At 39.0% G+C, this 19,087-nt stretch overlaps 1 protein-coding gene across 1 annotated transcript in view; it reads right to left on the bottom strand.

Annotated features, from left to right (window-relative positions):
* The window catches only part of AMPH (amphiphysin), a 123,135-nt gene that overhangs the window by 53,955 nt on the left and 50,093 nt on the right, over positions 1 to 19,087 (bottom strand). The window contains exon 2 of the mRNA XM_058831922.1: positions 12,987 to 13,067. Within this exon, the coding sequence (XP_058687905.1) occupies positions 12,987 to 13,067 (81 nt within the window). The remainder of the gene's footprint in view (positions 1 to 12,986; positions 13,068 to 19,087) is intronic.

Raw genomic sequence — 19,087 nt, 5'->3', positions numbered from 1 at the left:
CTCACATACAGCTACACCCTATGGAAAAATCAGCAGCAAAATATGACTGACTGCTTTGGAGTTTTTCTCATGTTTTCCATGTGAAAATCAGAATCTAAAGGGTGCATGTGAATAACGTGAATACTTTAGAAGGCAGAAGGTATAAGCTGTTACAACTCCACTTAACTCAAAGGACGTCTGATGTCAGTAAAGGATTTGCAATCAGAAACTTCAAAGTTCAGAGCATTCAGACACAGAGGATCATAAGGAATTCAGTTTGATAGGGGCTATCCGATGTTTAAAATCATTATAGCTACATGCCATGTTAAGTCAAAAATTGTGGTCCTGAAAAAATACTTGTCTCACCAGTACACACAACACAATGCAGATTACACCCACCAAATTCACTTCTCCCAGCTTCTTGAAGGGAACTGTAGGCCTTTAGAATGGGATCACAAACAGCCCCCACCCCCATCTCTCAAATTGCAGCGCACTAGAAGAAAAGAGCAACTGTTTAACCTTCTGGAAATATTAAAGAATTTGAAAGGTAAAAATGCCTGAGTGGGCCTAGAAAGTAGGCATTCACTTTATGGATTTAACAAACAGAAGCTTGCTTTCACACTAATTTGATCTGAAACAAGTAATCGATATAGTTCTCAAATCCATTAATGGACTAAAGACTGAGCACAGGAGTAGACCCACCATGGTGGTATCTGAAAAGCTGCTGGGTAACAGCAGGTGTGAGGGAGCAGCCAGCCCACCAACCATTCTCTGATTTGGGACCATATTCGATGCTCAAAGGAAAGGCAACATCTTCCTGCTTTGGAATCAAAGCTGCTTATCAAAACAAGGGCCAGACAGGTGCAGGGTGAGTATCAGTGGATTTAACCTTCGATTTAATTACTTATAGAACAACATAAAGTTCTGGAGTAGTAGCTTGATGTTATGTCCTTAAAGAAAATATTAAGCGTATATTTTAATAGTGTTTAGCGAAAGGTACTACCCTAAAGTGTCATTACAACACATTATTTCATGCTACATAACTCAGCAGAAGGTAACTTCATTCTGTGCTCAAGTGGTAGGCAGAAGTTGTCTTAGGCATTAAGCGATCAATGCTTCCACAGAGGAAAGGAGATTGTACCCAGGAGTAAATTTCTTGATCTCATGTCTGAAGAGGAGGATCAGCAAATACTTGGCAGAAACTAGAAAGAAACAGAAGTTCCCCTTTTATGCATGCCAGTCTTCTTCTGGAAGGATCCCCTGTGCTGTGGGAAGTCACATGAAGGCACAGAATTTATCTTTTCATTTCATATCTTCTTTGGCCTGACCTATTGTGGTAAAAATGGAAGGTAGAGAAACTTGCTTCTTCATCATGGTCCAGCTGAACAGGTGACCATATAGTAACAACTTTTAGTTATTTAAAAAATCTCTGGTTTTCCAGGAGCAGCAAACGACAGTTGGAAGGCTGAGAGCCTCCTTAGCTGATTTCATGTTCAATTTTATTCATACACATGATGTTTTGTCACTAGGACTAAGCAGCACACCACAAGTGTCAGGGAAACACACTGCTCAAACATTATGTTTGTAACTACACTGCTGTGCAGCCTTACAACTCCTACCCTAAACCACTATTAGATCTGTTCTGTTTGGTTAGCATTGTGCACCATCAGCAACTGCTGTTCAGGGAAATGTGTAAAAAAAAGTCAAAGTAGTAAAACATAATGTAAATATTTTGCCACATGTGCTGTTATGAGTTCTGACAGTTCATTCAAAAGAATAATTTTAATAGACATCTCCCTCAGTCTAGGTTATTAACAGGCCACAAACACCTGAAATATCTAAGGATGATAGAGTCATATGACTTTTCCCTCATTATCAATTGCTGTGTGATGTGACACTGAAAAATCCATGAGCAAGGGCCAGCTCCTACTGAATTAATATACTGATATAATCTCTCAGTTTCAATGGCAACAAAATTAGACCTTTTAAAAAATACCAGAAAAAAATTAGCATCAAAAGCCCTCAGTCCTGTGAATTCTGAAAAATGTGCATCTGGTCTACACATTTCCTACAGTAAACTCATTATTAGTGAAGACAGATACACATCTGTCACCTAATAGACTAATTAAAATTCATAAGATGAAAATACTGCATTGCTGACTATGCACATCTTGCAAACTGTTACACACAGGTTTTAAAAAGTGCTTTTTAAAAGACTGTCAGGGATTTAATGCTGTCCCTTTATGCTGTTTACTAGTACATTCCTTCTGCTTTCTGGTCTATCAAATGAAAACATCCAGTGGCTCTGATGCCGTTGCTCCAAGTATCTTCATTAAAGCCATGAATTTTGATAAATGAGATGCAGCTTCTTGAGGGAGAGTGAAAGGTCCTTTCAACAATGTTGTATTCCTCTGAAATGAAATTTCCCAAGACATCACTGATGTTTCCTTTATAATTTTATAATTTCTTTCATTTATTCTACATAAGTCAGCAAAATGAGTCAGAGTTTTGTAAGATGTAAGAAACTCCAGACAAAAGTCGCAATAGCAAACTTCTCACAACCAGTTCTACCAGACTCCAGCACCAAAAATCAGTGCTCTTAGCTCCCCTGATAAAAATCAATACACAAATCACAAAAAATCTATTACATAATGCTGTTTAACTTTACATAAAAGCAAGGGAGGCATGTCAACAACTGAAACCAACACAAATTTTTGGGAAAGTCAACACAGCTCCTCACAGCAATGTCCCAAATAATAGTTTGTTGCTTTAAACAATGTAGCCTATCATGTTTCTCTGGTCTCACCATATGGTCAGTATTACATAGCTGGTAAAGATACATCCACTCAGTGAGACAAGAAGGTTCAATGGTTCAGGATCTACCAATCTACAGCCACAAGCTTTACATACCGTGACAGCAGCATTAGGCTCTTTCAGTACTACTGATTCTTGGGTATATTTAGTTTTGATTTTGTTTTAAATTTGTAGCATTTAGTCATATCTTAGCACTAAGAAAAAGACAGCCACAGCACTGTTGGTTGTGAGACTGATGAGACCTAAAAAGGCTAATGATGAAAACAAACCCCATACTTTCCATCTAACCAGCTTTTGCTTCCTGATGGATTAGAAAAACTGTTGCATCCACTCATAAATTAAAGGCCACCTTGCCTCCACAAAAGTTGTAATTGGATGACCTAATTTCCAGGAATCATGAATTTACAGCTTTCCAGTCAGAACAGAAGAGTTTGATTTTTCTATCATGTCACATGCAGGATGTAAACATAATACATCTTTCCAGGAAAGGTCAGCACATGAATGACATACAAAACCCAAATATATCATTCCAATTTAGTGAGAGGCAAGAGCATTGAAAATATTGAACCTGGAGCACAGTGTAAGTAATAGCAAATATAATAATAATAAAAGTAACAATAACAAAAATAACAATTAAAATGAAATTTTTTAAATGCAGCTCTAATTAATACTGGAATTTTGTCATTCCATTGCTAAGACATCAGAGAAATAGCTGAAAAGAAAACATTTTCTGTATCACCTGGAAGACATTCTTTATTGTAATGTGCTTGTTGCAGTATTGAGCAGTGCTGTCTCTTCGTTCATAAACACTTTAGATACTATTTACCGCTAGGTCTTTTACAGAACTCTGTAGTATAAATGAAAATAACTATTATATTAAGAGAAGCTTAACATAATAACTTGGACAAATCTGTAATTAAATATGAAATCTATCTGCTTGCCAGAGTACTCCATTTTACCTTTATCAGTGTCTTGGTATAAAAGACAGGTGTCTGCCAAGGAAGGTGGGAACCTCTCTTGGAATGGAGAATATTACTCCCTTCCCTCCAAATTATGATGACCTTTAAATTAAGGGGCTTTCAGGCAAAAATATGGGCAACGGAATAACAGCTCTTTACCAGAATATATCTGTATAACAAGGCAGACAAACAGCCACAAGGGCAGCAGAAGGAGCAGCACCACAAGCCCAGTGACGCCTTCTCTGGGCCGCAGGCACTTTCCCCTCCGGTGCAGTTCCAGGCACAGCCGGCAGGGGGCGCTGGTGGCTCCCGGCCAGGCAGGGCAGGTGCGATGATTCCCCCGCGCCGGCAGGGGGCGCTGTGGCGCGGGCCCGGCCGCCTCTCCCCACACGGGCAATGGCCGCGCTGCCGGCGGGAGAGACAGAGCGGGGCTTCAAACACACAAACTCACGGGGGGCAGCTGGTCCCAGTGCCCCTCTGGATAACAAAAAGAGCTGTAACAGGGACTTTGAAAGCAGCAAGCTGGGACATGCAAGATTCCAGAGTGGAAAATGAGCTGTATCAGAAACTCTGCAGCGGCAGCTGGAACTGTGGGGCGTCCCACCAGGCAAGTGGGTGTGGGGCCAGAGCAGAAGAAACAGGACAGGGCTGGGCTCCAGCAGCAGCAATGAACTCACGCCCCGACAGTGAGCAGTAACTCGACTGTCATCCTCCAAAGCTGAGAGAGCTAGGAGCTGGGCACAGGCCCCTTTTCCCCAGCCTAACTCTCCTGGCATCTCTGCCCCTCTGAGAGAAACCCCCCAGCTAAGAGAGTAGCCAGCAACATCCTTCCCATGGCAACTTCTTCTGTCTCTCTAAGTATCGGTCATGATGGTTTCTTAGCAACAGACGGGACAAAATCCATAAGAGAAAGAAACAAAAAGAAAAATACTAAACCCCAACAATCAGGTTTCTTATAGTCCCTAGGATTGTCTCACAATTTCTGAAATATTTTTCTTAAAGAAATGGATATCCTTTCTCTCTTTTTAAGCTCTAGGAAATTTTCAAATATTTATCTAGTGCATTACTTGAAAAAATTGGGTTTGCAACCTTCTCTGGAAACACAGAGGTTTTAGGCATAGCAGTATGTTGTAGACAGGTAGTGTGGTGATTGGCTTGATATAGGGAACTTATAACTAAGCTTATGCAACTATAGCTTGCTGTGTAATCAATCAAGCGTGTTCAGAACAGATAGTCCTTTCCTATGCAACAACAGGATTTCGCCTATCATTAAAGACTGGTAAAGCAGCAACCAGAGCTCTAAAAAATGGTAAAAACTGGATCTTTAGTTTGAACTGTGGCCAGAAGCCTTGAAGGATGGCCGGATACCAAGAGAAGACCAGGTTCATCCAGAAGACATTGTGAGGATGACTACTTACTTCATCCAGCAACCCCCGCCCAAGACCACTGGGAGACAGTGCACAAGCACAGAACGATGAAAGGCTGATTAACATACGAAGTGAGAGTAGGAGGGGATAAGTTATGAATATGTATAGGTGATGCTGAAACTTTCATAAATATGTATAAGCTTAAGTTTACATAAACAAAGTGTCTGCTCTGTTTGGCACGCACGTTTGTGGTGGAGTGATTCCCCCATGTGTCTCAGCACTGAAAACATACCTACTTTACAGCCTTACAGGTTGTGGAGTCTTTATTCCGTGTGTCGGTCTTTCCCAAATGAAGAATGGATATTGTGTGTATTGGGGGAGGTTCTGTTGAGACTTAAAACTCTTTTGATGTGTGACTCTCGTTGTATGTGGGTGACCCAGTTGTTTTTGGGCCCCTTCTTGTTCTCCCTCTAATCCCCTCCTCTCCCCTCTGCGTTGTTGCCACCAGACAACCCTGGTCTTCAGGGCTGTCACAGACATGTGGGGGAGGGTGTGTACATGTGCCCCTTGCATGAGGCAGGTGGGAATGGGGAAAGCTTGTTACTGGGGGGACTGGGCACAACAACAGCTCACCTGCAATCAGACTGCAAGAAGGTCTCCACCAGTGAATGGCAAAGAAGAGTCAACTGGCAGACTTTGGGAGGGGCAGTGCTGGCATATCAATACCCAGGAAATATAAGGAACATTACTGTTACTGGGGTTGTGCTTCAGGTTGCTGCTAAGCACCCCTTTGCCTTGTTTTGCCCCTTGTTGTATTTTAATAAACTTTTTAAAATTTTATGAATTGAGTGTCATTTCTCGCACAGTATCTTCCATGAGAGCACCAAATTTGTGACCCAGCCACTAAAAAGGCTCAAAAATAAGAATTTTGTTGTTCTAGTAATTAAGTAGCATGCTGAAGTAAACTGCATCAAATGAAACAAGATTCTCAGATGATTTACACTAATTTAAAAAAAAATTTTAAAAAAATCAACCTTAAAGGCAAGAATCAGGGAGCTCTACCTTGTGTTAATAGCAACACCCAGTAGGCAGGTGAGGAAGCTCTGTGCCTGCAGAGACACTAAACCAACCCTTTCACTGGACCATCAGTTTCTGTTCCAGATGAGAACTGAACAGAAAAATATGTGGCACCCACCTTAAGTGAAATTCCAACCTTTGCTCACAACTAAACCTCCCCCTGCCTAAGCATTCTACCTTCACAGTTACTACATCATCCTTTAATATACTCATGTCCTCAAAGCAGGGCCCAGAATAATGGTTTTAACTAAAAATTGGGGTCTGCAGAGGAAGCAAGAATCTACAAGTCTATGGCTAAAATAATCTCTACATATTTCATGTCAAGCTAGACTTTCTGAACAACAGAAAGTTGTTCTGACAACTTGTGCCTCTCTTTATGCTAATAGCTGCATACCCATAACCACATTTGTAAATAATGTACATAAGCTATGTATGAACAGATCAGGTAGAAAACTGTCCGGAACTGTTTGTTGTGAACTGCATCATGTTCAATCCATGTCTTAAATCTCTGAACTGGGCTATGTTAACTATCCCCACGGTCATTTATCGCAGAGGGGTCCTGAAGAAACATATACAGGTCTCCTTTAAAAATAGCCAGAAAAAACATTGAACATTCAACTGTACTGGGGAGAAAACAATTAGCACAGTTACTAAAGCTGCAGAGGCATAATAGTTTATATCCAAGGGGCAATCAAAACTCACACAGTGTGACAATGGTTTGGACTCTGGATTTGGAGCAATCAATGGTCAGAATCAAAACAGAAAAACATTGCATCAGCTGCTCTCTCTTTTTTACTGAGAAATCAGTTGAAATGCATCTGGGCTGTCCGTGCAGAGATAATTTTGTAGCATAAAACATAAACATAACACCACCTTCCTGAGTATCTTGTTTGATTGGAAATTGATGAGGTTGAGATGAGATTTAATGGTACACTATATTTCTTCTTGTCTTGGGAAAAATGGCCCTTAAGACATAAGGAAATTATTAAACACATATTTCAGGATGGAATGGAATCAGCAGAGAAATCCCTTCCATGGTCTCAAGCTACATTGTACCTTTGTATAGATTGCATATATACATTGTATAGAGTGTATTTGGCTAAGGGATCATCCAGTATCTGAAGTACACTTCCAGTTTACCCCAAATGCTTGTCGGACTCAGTACCCCTGAATGTAAATACTTGTTGCTTCACAGAAAAAAGCTCTCTCCCTCTAGTCTAAATTGTGTTATTCTATGCCTGGTTTACTTTGGAACAGCTACCAGAGACGCTTGGTATCACTTTTATTTAGCAAAGGAGTCTTGCATGGACAGAACAGTACTGAACGCATAATAGTTGCCGCTTAACATGTACCAAAAATCCCCTGCACTTTAGTATTAGATTCTACAGACAACCAAGAAAATCTGAGTGTTAGCTAAGGAGAAAGAGTGTCACCCATTCAGAGTAATTTTAAAGTTCACACTTTTTGTTTACTGCCTGGATTCTTTAATCCATCTCAAGACCACATAAAAGACATGTAAAATGAGGGGGTTTAAATGGGAGATATAAGATAAATTTAAAGATGGTTCATATAGATGAATGAGATAATTACAAATTCCCAGAGAAAATAAGATTTTGCAAAACTCAGATTGAAATAAATATTATTATTTGTAATACATATCATGAATAAGTTTTAAAAAATCGTTGACACAGCTGATGAAAAAAGAAGACTTAAAAAAAATGTTAATTGTCTCACAAATCAACTTTTAGACAACATCGTGACACGTCATGACATTGGCTGTAAGGCAGCCAAGCATGCTTGTGTGAAAGAAGATTTTTCAGGAATCATAACAATTACACCAATGAACAGCTCTTACTACTAGGTGCAGTGTACTATTAGTAAAACAGTCCATAGAAGTAGATTCTGATCACTCAACAACAGTAAAAAAGGCTCTTAGTTTTCACCTAATTCTATAAAGTAGCAACAACAGCCTTTGATATTTTGCTTTTCTTTCTGACAACATGCCATGGGAAGCTGCTGTTGTAATAGCAACTGTTATATCTCCTCTGTGTACATATACAGTACATAATATTTATGGGTTTAAGCATAAATATTTTATAATATATTTATATTTATAATATAAATATATTTGGACTGTAGTATGTAAAGCAAAAGAAGTCCCATAACTACATGTAGAAAAATAAAGAGAGGTAAATATGCATAAACATGAAATAGAATATTGCTCTCTTAGAACAATAAAGTGTGACTTTTAATGACTGTGAGTCATTGAAATATACATGGGGATAAAGGTAATTGCTACCGTACTTCCTGTAAAGAAAAAGAACATGTAAGATGGAATTGCTTGAGAAACAGAATACAGACGAAATTTCTGGTAAATCCTCATTGGCCTTTGATGATAATTTTACAAGAGGAATTATGCAGAAATTCCTTTTTCTCCCCTCATTCTGAACTTCAGAGTCAATTAAGAAGCTGAGCATATTCACAATTAGCTGTGTAAAATAAATGTTTAAATCTCAAGAAATTTATTGCAATACAATGAAAATCTGTGTCATACTGTCATATATGACTTTATATGTTTTATTTGTTCCACAAGCGTAGATTAAGGTGGCAATTTTCAGTTTTCAACTTGATGAAGATGAAAAACAGCTGTATTCATTTTTACAAATCTAAATGTTTTTACTGTTGGCATCAGCTGCAGGAGCTTAATGATTTTGACAAAGAAAGTCTTAAGGGTCTGCAAAGCAACTGTACTCTGTTCTCTCTGGACGTGGGATGACTCAGTTTCTCCATGGTGATTCATCTAGGTAATTTAACTCTGGATTGTCAAGTCCAGAAGAGGCTCTTATCCAACTGTATTCAGAAAGAGACGGGAATGGGTGACTGGGGAATCCAAATGATGGTTTTCTCCAGATAGATCAGCTGCACTGCTTTGGTTTTGCATGGCCTAGTTTTTGGTAGCAAGGGGGCTCCAGAGGTGGCTTCTGAGATGAGAAGCTGCTGGAAGCTTCCACCATGTCCAGCAGAGCCAATCTCTGATGGGTCTGAAGATGGACATGCTGCTCGCCAAAGCTGGGCCAATGAGAGATGTTGGTAACGCCTCTGTGATAACATATTTTAGAAGAAAATAGTAACAAAGTGTGCATGCAAAGTTTTTTGCTAGTCAGAGAAGAGGAGGAGGTGAGAACGTGAGAGAAACCAAGGTCAGTGGAGAAGGAGGGGCAGGAGCTGCTCCAGGCACCAGAGCTGAGATTCCCCTGCAGGCCATGGTGATGACCATGGTGCAGCAGCTGAGCCCCTGCAGATCCATGGGGATCCATGGGGGATGCAGAGAACCACCCGCAGCCCATGATGGAGGTGCTCATGCTGGAGCAGGTGGGTGCCTGGAGGAGGCTGTGATCCAGTGGGAGACCTGGTGGAGGGAGAGAGGGGGCTCCTGCTTCCAGGCTGGAGCAGCCTGTCCTTGGAGGACTGCATCCTGTGGAAGAGTGACCCACACTGCAGCAGTTTTGGGTGGACTGTTTGCCTGTGGGAGGAACTCACATTGCAGCAGTTTTGGCAGGACTGCTCCTTGTGAGGTTTGGAGCCATGCTCCAAAGAAGTTCACGAGAACTGTCTCCCATAGGAAGGGACCCCACGGTGTAGCAGGGGAAGGACTCCTTTCCCTGAGCTGTGGAAGAAAACCTCAGGTGATGAACTCGCCAAATCCCCATACCCTCTCTCTCTGTGCTACTCACTAGGAAGGAGGGAGGATTGGTGGAAAATGGTGTTTTTTAAGGGCTTATTTTACTTCTTCTTATCCTCCTCTAACTCAATTAGTAATAAATTCACTTTGTACTTTCAAGCTGAGTCTGTTTTGCCCTTGGAATGTTTTATCCTGGTCCTTAACACATGAAGCCTTCCTTAAATGTTTCTCTCCTCTGCCCAACTGTGGCAGGGGAGGGCAAGTGTGGCTTTTGTGGTGCCTGGTGTTTGGCCAGTATCAAACCATGACATGCACATATACTTACAAACAGCCTTTTTCTGAGTTTGGTACAGGCCCACCATCCAATCTGCTATTCAGGGAAAGATTTCAGATTTCCAATTTTCCATTTCCTGGATAATGAGCACTATGTTCTTTCCTTTATCCTTTCAGTGGGCTGAACTGGGAGTCCTCATTTACAATCTTTGGAGAGTAGTAATAAAAAGATCATTTTATACTTTAGGTTAGTTGACTTCTCAAAGATTGTTGCAGGCTCAGTAATGCAGGCAAACAAGATAAACAGACCATTTTCACAGCTTTCAGCTTACCAGGATCCCCAGGGCACACATAGTACCAGCTGCAACAAAGATCTTGCAAAGAGACATAGAACTGAAGTGATAGTGTTCCTCAGAATGAACTGTGGGTAGGTGAGGGGGGCAGGGAACAGACAAATCCTCGCTAAGTGAGATTACAAGAAAATAAGTAAAGCTTGGACGTCTTCTCAGACTTCCTCTGCCATGGTCTTGTTAGGTCAGTGACCACCACAGAGACAAATAATCCTGAAGGGAAGTGAAAAAGATGGGGCAGCCTTTAACAGGGTTGGCTATTCTTGCAAGCCTCCTGAACGGCCCACATCAACAGTTTGGTGAACCTCAGCACAGGGACAAATCCACCAAACTGCATTTAATATCTAGAATTTGACTTTATCTAAAGCCTCTAGAGTTGCAGAATGGACTTGAAAGCAGGACTGAATGTAAACCAAGAAGAGATGACTGCCTGAGTTCACAGAAGACCTACATGGCATTAATCAGTAAGAATGGTAATTCAGATTCACATCGTAATGCTTCATACCTTTGCATTGCTAATAAATTGTAGATCAAAGCACGGACTAAACAGAAAATTTAAACTATTTATATGCTTCTTATGAGTGAACATGGCAGAAACAGTGCTTTTGCAGCATTTTTCCCCTTGTATTAGAAGAATTGAGCACAAGAGATCTTCCTGAAAGCGCAGTAAGCATGTGTGACTAGTTCAGTAAATACACAGTCTCTCTCATTTGGTGTGTCAGTGGACCTAGCCTAATCTGCATGTGACCATCATGATAGTTGTAGTGGTTCCCTCTGCAGTCACTCCTCCCTACCCAATTCCCTCTCTGGTCCCAACTCACATTTGTATTTAGGATTTAGCATCATGCAGTTCCTGCAGAGTCCTTTACTGTTTATTACTGCCTCTATGTACATCAAAGAATGAGGAAATAAAAAGAAAGGAATGCTAATGTCCTCCTTAGCCCTAAGCAAGATTTTCAGTTTAAAATCACCATTACAGAAAATTCTTAGTAAAGGACAGGAAAAAACCAATACTTGAGACATCATTTTGCTTAAAAGGATTTTTTTTTTCTCTTTCCCCTCTTTTTTTTGTCTCAGAATTTGGAACTAAAAGAATTAAGTACCACAAATTCTCTTTCTTTGTGGGGACGCTCCATTTGCTCCTACACTTAAGAAACCCCTCAGAGATGTGCCTTATTTCTACAAACACAGTTGCTAGCTGTGCAAACAGCTGGGATGTGGGCAACAAGGATAAGCAACAACATCAGATAATCATAAAGTCAAGAAGACTTGGAAAAATGGAAAGGGAAGAAAAGGGAAAATATAACACCTCTGTTTGGTTTCAAAACTTCTATTAAATCCCACCATCTTCCTGACCTCAAGAAATTTGGGGAAGGAATTATCCTTCTCAGAGAAAGAGATTCTTTACTTCCCAGTACTTTTCTCTTTGGTGAAGCGGAAAGCTCAGTAGATCTTGAAACCCTCCCTCTCTTCTGGACTGACAGGAAAATAAAGACTAAGCATCAATAAGACGCAAAAGAGTTAATAAACATTCTAGAAGTCAGGGTGAAGGCTTTGTGTTTACATGGAAAGGAGGAAAGTGCATTTGGTACAATAGGACTGATTCAGAGCAGAAACTGCAAACACTGACATGAGCTAAATTTTACATTGCGTAAAATGTGTGAAAGTAGTTCTCATTCTCCAGTTCCTTTCTATGGGAGCTCTAAGTAACAGCTCATAAAGAAGACAGACACATCAGTTCATATTTTATGCAACAATACTATTTTCTTGGTGCTATTACCACAGTTCATGGTAGGCATTAATTTGTACTGGAAAGGTACTATATATAAATTGCAATTAATCACCTCAGAACCAAAAAGTCTGTCCAACAAAGAAACAAGTTATTTGGGTTAGAATTTAGGATTGCATGGGGAGTAGATTATAAACTCCTTGGAGCAGCTTTCCTTTCATGTGTTTTTAACACTAAGAGTAATTGATCACTGCTGCCTAGTTATGCTTCATCAGCACTGCCACCACAGGCACCAGCACCCACAGGGAGCTTTACATGTGCGCAGTTCAAAACTATTAATCTACTCACTCCTATAAATTTACTATTTGGTATTATTATATAGCACTGATGAAAATAATCCACAAAATTAAACCATGGAAATACTTCTCTTCTTTGTAAGAAGGTGACTACAAAGCTGTATTTAGTTGAGGTTGGGTTCTATCCTCAGTTACTGGTGAAAATGTACTGTCGCTGTGATCTCAAGCAGTTCAAGCATGATGGTTTTACATATGACTACAAATGTGCTTTTATTTTCTGGCCATATTTTAGAACTCTGCATGCACAATGTTATCTCTGTCTGAAAACTGCCGAACAAAATCCTGTACCCACCAAAAAATAAAATCTTACCTGTTCCCTTCCAATACCTTCTTCAAAATCAGCAAGTTAAATATCTTGCATTCTTAAGACATAATTAAAGAAACTGAAAAAGTAACTGACCTCTTGCCGTTTGAAATTTTGAACATATTCTTCAAACTGTTCATCTTTAGTTTCATCTGCTTTTCCTAGTTTTTGAAGTACCTACAGTGAAAGGAAAAAGGAATAATTTAATATATATATTACAAAACAAAACCATTGCTACTTTCAACATGTCTGTTCATGCAGTTAGGCATAAACAGTATTTTACTTTTGGGAGTGTTTCATGCTCTACAGTTTCCAAAGTTCACACAAGAAAATATTTTCTCCAAAAAAAAAAAAAAGTATATAAAAGCAGGGGTATGGAGTGTATGTGTGGGTGTATGTGAGTGTATGTGTGTGGAAATGTACTTCCAAGTATGGAGTCCTTGGGGGAATGTTGCTGGTTTTTTTTTAGTGAAGCAACTTTTCTTTTAGCAAAGAATCCCATGGTTTCAAAGCAAGAAAGAATGAGAGAATTCTGCTGGCACTACAAGTTGGCCTCCAGTTCAGACAGGGAAAGAAAAAAGACTCATTAGGTTTTTCTTCTCAAAACATTGAACAGTATTAACATTATTCTTATCTGCATGATTTTCAACATAAAGTCATAAAAATTTAGGAACTGTAAGGATGATGCTTATTTAAAACACAGTGTTCATTTTGCTCCCCTCATTAAATTCGTAAGTAGATTGTCATCCACTAGATAAAAAGTATGCTACAATAATTCAGCAATAACGGCTGTTCAATCAGCAGTCTCAAAAGTAATTTGACACATATTTAATCACAATAAATGTATTCTATTAATAAATCCCATTGCTATCCATTCATTATAATACTGAAGACTTAAACATAGCTGTGATTAGGCTTCACCTTACTTGTAAAACAATCCCCAAATCTTTATAGAGTACTTGTTTGTGAGAATGAGCCATCCCACAGACTGATGTTCAGATTGTTCTTCCATTACAAATTGACCAAACTATCTATTTGCACAGTTAACAACAAAACCAAACAAATTAAAACAAAACCAAAACAATACCCAGAAGCCCCACAAAATTGAAACAGTAGCAATTAGCAGTTACCCTGAATGAACATATAAACATTATAACCTATTCTTCTCAAAACAAAGAATGTACAGCTCCAGTACTGCCATATTCTTTCACAGACCATCTTCTCCCAAGCCCAGCCAGCCTCACAGCACAAAATCAGGCTGCACAAAGGGGTGGTGAGCATTGCTACTGTGGAAACCGGAGGTCAAGATAATCATGAAGCTGATGCAACGCTGGACATGGCATGTGAGAGGAAGTTTTGACATAATTACAGCAGAAAGACAAAGGATGATATCAGAGAAGAAAGAAAGACATAGACTAGCCTTTTGATGCCAACAGAAATATTAATTTTCTGTCATATGTGGGCATTTTTGGTTGCTTTTAAGATTGTTAAGTAGTCCCAAAAACCTCATTCACTCTCATCACCAACCTCTTCATAAAATATTAATAAGTATCACAGAGAATTTTAAAGAGAAATAATTTAATTTAACATTTGGAATCATCACAGGCCTTCACACTGCTCCTTGTCACCAGTGAGCTAAACGGTCACATGGCTTTGATCCGCACTAGGGGGCTTTCTGAAAATCCAACATTTCCTTTTCAAAGAGGTGGCAGACAGGTAAGCCTCCTGACCATGGCAATACATTCAAACCATGTTTGAAGCAAGAAGCATGTTAACTGTAGTATGAGCATTCATAACATAGATAACTAACTACAGCACCAAAATTTGTCATGATAGACTCTTTTTTTCCATATCAATGGGGAACATCCACATTTTCAAATGTGCACTCAGACCCAATAGTGTAAGGCCCGGAAGGGAACAACCTCCTGTAGCACTTACATCCTATGGCTTGGGCTTTTTTTATCCTGTCTCCAGCTTTCCATTGATAGACAGATATTTAGGTGAACTAAGATGCAGTGTTATAATTTAGCCTCTACAAACACCAACCCTAATGTCAATACAGATAATTTATAACATAGTTTTTCAGTTTTCCCAATCCAAATCAGAACTATAAATATGCCATATGGTTGGATCTAGCAGTTCCAAGCCAGAGGCTAAAGAAACACCCTCATGGAAGTCGCTCATGTCATGTACACGGATAACTGAGGTTCACTTACTCTTTTGCTAAAAGCAATCCTAATCCCATCCTCACAATTCCATACAGAGACAGTAGAGCAGACTGGGACTGAAATAAACTGTTCCTCACAGATTCTTTTAGATCCCACCTATATAACTCCATGGACTACTGAATGTGTAGCTCAGCCTTTTACAATCAACTTACCCACAAGTTTACCATTGGTAGTCTAAACAGAAAAGCGGCCAGGCTGACAGTCTGAAAGTAGAAACTGTCACCTTTCAGCTCTTGTTTGTGCACTTCTGTCTCAAAGTGGAAGTCTTTTGTCAATAGAAGTCAACAGTTTATTTTTGTTCAGTTAGGTCAGCACCTATAGGATGTTTGTGGGGTAGGGCTAAAGCTGGATGAAGGCATGTCTTGCCCTAGACGTGGGTTAGTCTAACCCACCTGGGGGTGGTGGAGTTATTTATTTCAGGACAGGCTAAAATAAATTTTAAACATTTTGTTCATCTTGTTCTGTGGAATATCTGGGTTAAGGTCGGGGTTTGGTAGGGTTAGGAAATGGCAAGTACCATTAGGTTTTGAACAAGAGAAAATAGACTTGAAACACACAGGTTATTGGAAAGCATCTGATGGTTATTAATGGCAAAACAAAGGCTGTGCTCAGGAGTAGCAAGTGCTTAACCTCCCCCTTAAGCCTCAGTTTGACCACCATTCTAGATAAGAATTAACTTCAGTAACAGGAATAGCTCAGTCAGTCGGTGGCCCCTGTGAACAGGAGAAAGGTAGAAGGATTGTGTTTCACAGGAGCCTCAGAGGGCTTTACAACATGCTAAAGAAGGGAAATCTGGACTGCGAAGTTTAACTACCAATATTTTAGGCCCAAGTGCTAAGTAATCCATAATATGGACTTGAATTCAGGTTATTCAGGGAAAAAAAAGAGAAAAAAATAAAAAAGAGCAGAAGAATCAAAGATCTTGAACATGTGGAGGCCTGAAGGACTTGAGTGAGTCCAGAGCTTAGTGAAGTCAAGTGGCTAACATTTTTTTTTTCTTGGCATACCCATACAGAGAAATAACATTTGAGGTTGAGTTTGAGAACATCTGTCAATGTGTATGAACAGTCTATGTGGACCTGATTTTCTGAGTCTGAGAGAGTTCCCAGCCTGTCCGTGGCTGATCTGTTCCCAAGGGAAAGTCTCTTGAGAACAGATCAGCCACTGATAGGCTGGGAACTCTCCCAGATTCAGAAAATCAGGTCCACAGTCTGTATCATTTACAATAAAATAAATTTTAAAAATTAAAGAAGTGGACACAAAATGAATCTCAATAAATGTTCTATACTCAAGTTTTTTGTAATCTTCTGAAGACTGTTGGTAGTTATAAAATAAATATATAATAGATAAATATATATAAAATAAAAATTAAATATATAAATATATATAATAAAGTAGTTGATGAACATGTTCACTCTAATAAAATAAAACAGGATAGAAGCTACCTCATTTCATATAATGAAACTAATGCAGCTACCACTAAACTTCCTCTTAAAATGACATAAAAAGATTTTAAAAAAAGTGTCTGAAGTGAGCATCAGTGTTGATCTAGCATGTTACTAAGAATATATGAATTAAATAGTTAAGTCAAATTAGCATCGAGAATGAAGTAAAAGCTAAATTTAATACAATGGTAAACTTAGATACTGTCAAGTAAATACATAGAGAAAGGAATTGCCAGGCAATGTGGTACTGACATATGGCAGATTCTACACTAACACACAAAATTTGAGTAAGAATCAGTCATTTCTGATGTAATTTATATATGTCATCAAGAATATTTCCATTTGAGGGTGCCGCATCTTCAGTGCATCAATATGCCTTTAGTCTTCTAAGTGCCATTATTTACCATATAATACATTCAGTTTTATGAGGATCTTGAATTCAACTGAGCAGCTATAGAATAATTGTAATGTGAACATTGTTAAGTGCTTGCAACATACTGAAGAAACTAATATAGTAAAATAAACTACAGATTAGCTTGAGAAAGATTGATTACGCTGAAAACTCTTGTCTTGAGGTAAGAATGAGTGTTACAGTACTTACTGAGACTACCACCCTGACAGGCATAGCCATCATCTCCTAAAAAAGTTTTTAAGACTAGAGCAATTCAAGGAAAGAAGAAAAAAAATTAATAAAACCGAACAACCCTGAAACTGGTTCTTTGATGTAAGTTGTGGCCACCCAGGAGCTGCCTCAAGGACAGCTCAGCTTCCTGCAGAGCTGCAGGAGGGTGGACAGGAACTGACCTCATCAGACATCGCAATATACATCATTCCCAGTCACACATCAGTATTCTTAAAGAACAATCAACATGTTTAAAAACACTCAGAGCAGGAAGATATGACTGCTCAGACAGGGCTACCCAGGAGAAGACTTAATCAGAAATTCACAGGACCATTAAAATACTGAAAAAATTAAGCTAAGCTAATTTGCCGAAAGTAGCACAATTTAGGTTATAACAGAATAACCGCAGTGTGAAAAGCAAGAGAAACACTTATGAGAGTTCAAAACCATTGCCACAGACTCCCTGGACACACTGTCCAATTTTTTTTGAGAACAGGTGCTCTGGATCTAAAGAAATGCACACTCGTGCATCTATAGCACTGTTCCACAACAGTTTTACAACTCCATTCCACAACATTTTTTTAAAAGCTAATACCATACTCTTCTACAATCTCTAAAAAGAAATACTAGGGCTGCATGACTAATATGTGCAATTTTCCAAAGGAGTTTCAAGATGATACTTCTGGGCAGAAATTGGTTAAAATGAAAACCAGCCATGCAGGAGAAATACTTTTAGAGTTACCCTTGTGCAAAACATCATATGGATACCAGCAAATGCTCACAAAATTTAAAGTATTTGGCCAATATAAAATAGAAACTTTGAAAGAAGCTTCTTATGATACACAACAATGCTTATCTGACATTTTTTAAAAAAATAAACACAATGGGCTAAGTTTGAAGTAAGCATGACTGTATTTTAACTTAACCAACTATGAAGTAGTATACATCAACTCATAAAACAAAAATACATGGCCCCAGGCTTACCAGAGCCTGACAGTAATTCCAGACAGACAAAAAACTCCATCCCACCAATCATCTTGCCACAAGCCAGCCATCTCCTCCCACCAAAAAACCCCACACAAACACCACAAGAACCTCCATGTTTAAAAAGACAATTTTTTTTCATGCGATGGGATGCTATACACAGTGTCCAATACCACAAAACCATAAAATAGCACCAAAGTAGAAATGTTAAGCATGGTCCATCATACCCAGCTGGTTTTTGAGAAGTGTAGGAGCAAAGTTTAAGAAACCCTGTTTGCTCCAGAAAGAAAAGCTGGCTAGGAAGCTAAGATATTAAAGTATTAACCCAGTATAGAAATAATTTCAAAACTTATATACTGACTCTCAGTCAAGCATGACAGCAGGGTGTTAAGCACAAGAAACAGAATACTCAGGAGTCATTGAAACCACAGAAGATTCCCACCTCCTCAAAGTTAGCACATGGGTTGCTGAAGTGAAAACAGAGGGGAGAATCATTACAAGGATGTTGCTTAGTTAGCTCTGCTGCAAGAAAGAGGGGCAGAAAGCGATAGTGCAGTGGATTACAGGTATGTAAGTATTAAGCTTATGGACCTATTTGTTTAGTCCAACTAATAGAAAGCCACCTCTCCAAAGTGGCAACATTCATATCTACTCAAGTTCTAGCTGGGTGGCATTTAATAACAAAACAAGCCTTTTTCTGCCACGTCAAAGTCTACAGTCTTCTGCCTCCATTTCAGCACTGAAATCTCAAAATATGGTCAGTAAAAGAAGGGCATTAAGATATTTTTCAATACTGTTACATTTTAAGATTAAAAATTAGATGGATTTTTATAATTAGAAAAATAATGAATATAATGTTTTTTAAAATCATGTTATTTTTTTCTCTAGTGCCGAACATACTCAGTAAGTACAAATTAT

The sequence above is a fragment of the Poecile atricapillus genome, chromosome 2 (assembly GCF_030490865.1).
Source record: "Poecile atricapillus isolate bPoeAtr1 chromosome 2, bPoeAtr1.hap1, whole genome shotgun sequence".
Lineage (NCBI taxonomy): Eukaryota > Metazoa > Chordata > Aves > Passeriformes > Paridae > Poecile > Poecile atricapillus.
This window is presented reverse-complemented; position numbering and strand designations above follow the sequence as displayed.